Raw genomic sequence first — 3,020 nt, forward strand, 5'->3', positions numbered from 1 at the left:
CCTTTCAAGTAGCTGGAACTACAGGCATGTGCCACCACGCCCGGCTAATTTTTTGATTTACTGTAGAGACAAGATCTCACCAAGTTGCCTAGGCTGGTCTCGAACCCCTGGGCTCAGGCAATTCTCTCACCTCTGCCTCCCAAAGTGCTGGGATGACAGGCGTGAGCTACCATGCCCAGCTGCACCTCAGTTTCTCACATCAACAACATGAGACTAACAAACCCCCAGAGGGTTTGTGAGACAAAGTAGCGGATGTAAGAAGCCTTGTCTGCTCTTTGCTGCTTGCCAGCACGATTCACAGAGCCGCCACCTCTGTGACAACTGCAGTGCTGCAGAAGATGCTTTGAAGACAACACAGGATGAAGCACTCAGCGCCCACGGCTCTTGCCTGAGTCACTGCGTTCCCTAAAAGCTAAACGCTCCGAGTTCTCACCTTTTCCTACACGTACGATAGTGTCCGGCGGAAATGGCGGAGATGTGCTCTGGTCCATACCCAGGTGTGCCCTCACACCCAAAGCTCAATGTGAGTCCCTTCTATGTATCCCAGTGAAGAGTGCTGTGATGTGATCACAGCTCTCTGCAGCCTTGACCTCCTGGGCTCAAGCAATCCTCTCACCTCAGCCTCCTGAGAAGCTTTTTGTAGAGATGAGGATTTCGCTATGTGGCCTAGGCTAGGCTCAATCCCCTGATCTCAAGTGATCCTCCTGCCTCTGCCTCCCAAAGCGCTGGGATTACAGGTGTGAGCCACCGTGCCCAACCCAGAGCAAGCTTGATGTGACTTTGCATGTACTGAATCTTCACCACCTGTGAACTGAAACATTGTGCTGGAGGGTCTGACAGAACAACCCTCAGGCTGTAGGCTTCAGTTTATGGCCCTCAGTGAGACTTCTGAATTTCAATGAATTTAACTTCTTTAAAAGCTGGATTTTTCAGCTGGGCTTGGTGGCTCACACCTGTAATCCCAGCACTTTGGGAGGTGGAGGTGAGAGAATTGCCTGAGTCCAGGGGTTCAAGACCAGCCTGGACAACTTGGCAAGACCTCATCTCTACAAAAATCAAAAAAATTACCCAGGCATGGTGGCATGAGCCTGTGGTTCCAGCTACTTGGAAGGCTGAGGTGGAAGGATTGCCTGAGCCCAGCAGGTTGAAGCTGCAGTGACCACGAGTGTGCCACTGCACACCAGCCTGGGTGACAGAGTGAGGCTCCAACTCAAATAAATAAATAAATAAATAAATAAAGGCCGGATTTCTCTTTCTTTCACCAACAGGTTGGTTGTTGGGAAGAGTAAACTAAACTGGCATTCCTTTTTTTTTTGAGTTGGAGTCTCACTCTGTCGCCCAGGCTGGAGTGCAGTGGCCGCTCCTGGCCACCGCAGCCTCGACCTGCTGGGCTCCAGAGATCCTTCTGCTCAACCTTCCAACTAGCTGGAACTACAGGCGCGCGCTATCATGCCTGGCTAATTTTTGATTTGTTGTAGAGATGAGGTCTTGCCAAGTTGCCCAGGTGGGTCTCAAACCCGCAGGCTCAGGCAATTCACTCACTCAGCCTCCCAAAGCATGGGATTACAGGCTGAGCCACCGAGCCCGTCCTAAACTGACATGCTTTTTTTTTTTTTTTTGAGTTGGAGTCTCACTCGTTCGCCCGGACTGGAGTGCAGTGGCCACTCCCGGCCACCGCAGCCTCGCCTGCTGAGCTCCAGCGATCCTTCTGCCTCAGCCTTCTGAGTAGCCGGAATTACAGGCACGTGCTACCACGCCCGGCTTATTTTTTTTTTTTATTTATTGTAGAGATGAGTTCTCGCTGCCCAGGCAGGTCTCGAACCCACAGGCTCAGGCAATCCACTCACCTCAGCCTCCTAAAGGCGCGGGATTACAGGCTGAGCCACCGAGCCTGGCCTAAACTGACATTCCTAAAGGTCTGCCCTGACTGGCATATGGCAGGTATCCATTCTCCTAAGAAGGAGCCCGAGTCGGTGAAGACTGTGGTTGTGCGGGCAGCCCCTCGTGCTGAGGGTGATGGGGGACCCGGCACTGGCTGGTAATGCTGGGCTCCGAGCACAGATGTCAAAGACACAGACCGCGGCAGTCTCATCTGTATCCTGTCCCTCAGCTGTGGAACTCGGGGGAGTAGCATCACTTGACTCTAAGCCCCGGCCCTTCCCTCAGGAAAATGGGGCTGAAACCCGCCTTGAAGGGTCGCTGTGAGGATCACATTGAGAGCATAACGCAAAGAGCGCCTGGCACATGGCGAGCGCTCATTCGGGGACAGCATGCCTCTCTCGGTACTAGTCATAATTTGGAGTGTCACTAGACTCCACCATAAACCCAATGAGATGGAGGTAAGCGTCCTTCACTTCAGATCTGGGCCCGGGCCCAAACCCCTAGGGCAGAGAGGGGTAGAGACAGGGGAAGGGGTGTCTTCCTTGGTTTCCCACTGGCTGAACCCAGTGGCGCAAGCTATGTCCATGGGAACAGCAATCTGAAGTAGAAAAAGGGTTGGCTGGCATTCAGCAGATATGGACACGTGAAGGGCTTGGTTGTTCGGGCTATTAACAAACAAACAATAAATAAATAAAACAAGATCCAGGTGCAGTGGCTTGTGTCTGTAGTCTCAGCCACGCGGGAGGCTGAGGTGGGAAGATCGCTTGAACCCAGGAGGTGGAGGCTGCAGTGAGTCTCTTCAAGAAATAAAAGGAATGCAGTGTATGGAGGACTCAGCGCCAGAGCCGGCTGATAGAGGGCCTCAAATGAACACGGGTGCCTTTTCTTCCTCTTCTCTCAGTAACTTCCAGAAAGAAAGAATGAGGTGGCTGGGGGCGGTGGCTCACACCTGTAATCCCAGCACTTTGGGAGGCGGAGGCGAGAGGATAGCCTGAGCCCAGGGGTTCGAGACCCGCCTCGGCAACTTGGCGAGACTTCCTCTCTACGATAAATCCAAAAATGAGCCGGGTGTGGCGGCGCGGGTCTATAGTCCCAGCTACTCGGAAGGCGGAGGCGGGGGGATCGCCGGAGCCCGGCAG

At 53.5% G+C, this 3,020-nt stretch overlaps 1 protein-coding gene across 1 annotated transcript in view; it reads right to left on the reverse strand.

Moving 5' to 3' along the window:
• Nucleotides 1-3,020, reverse strand: part of KIF17 (kinesin family member 17) — a 44,602-nt gene that overhangs the window by 36,847 nt on the left and 4,735 nt on the right. The window contains 1 exon segment of the mRNA XM_021709858.1: nt 2,380-2,546. Coding sequence (XP_021565533.1) covers nt 2,380-2,546 — 167 coding nt within the window.

This window comes from Carlito syrichta, unplaced genomic scaffold (assembly GCF_000164805.1).
Source record: "Carlito syrichta isolate Samal-C Ts95f unplaced genomic scaffold, Tarsius_syrichta-2.0.1 Scaffold287509, whole genome shotgun sequence".
NCBI classification, from domain to species: Eukaryota; Metazoa; Chordata; class Mammalia; order Primates; family Tarsiidae; genus Carlito; species Carlito syrichta.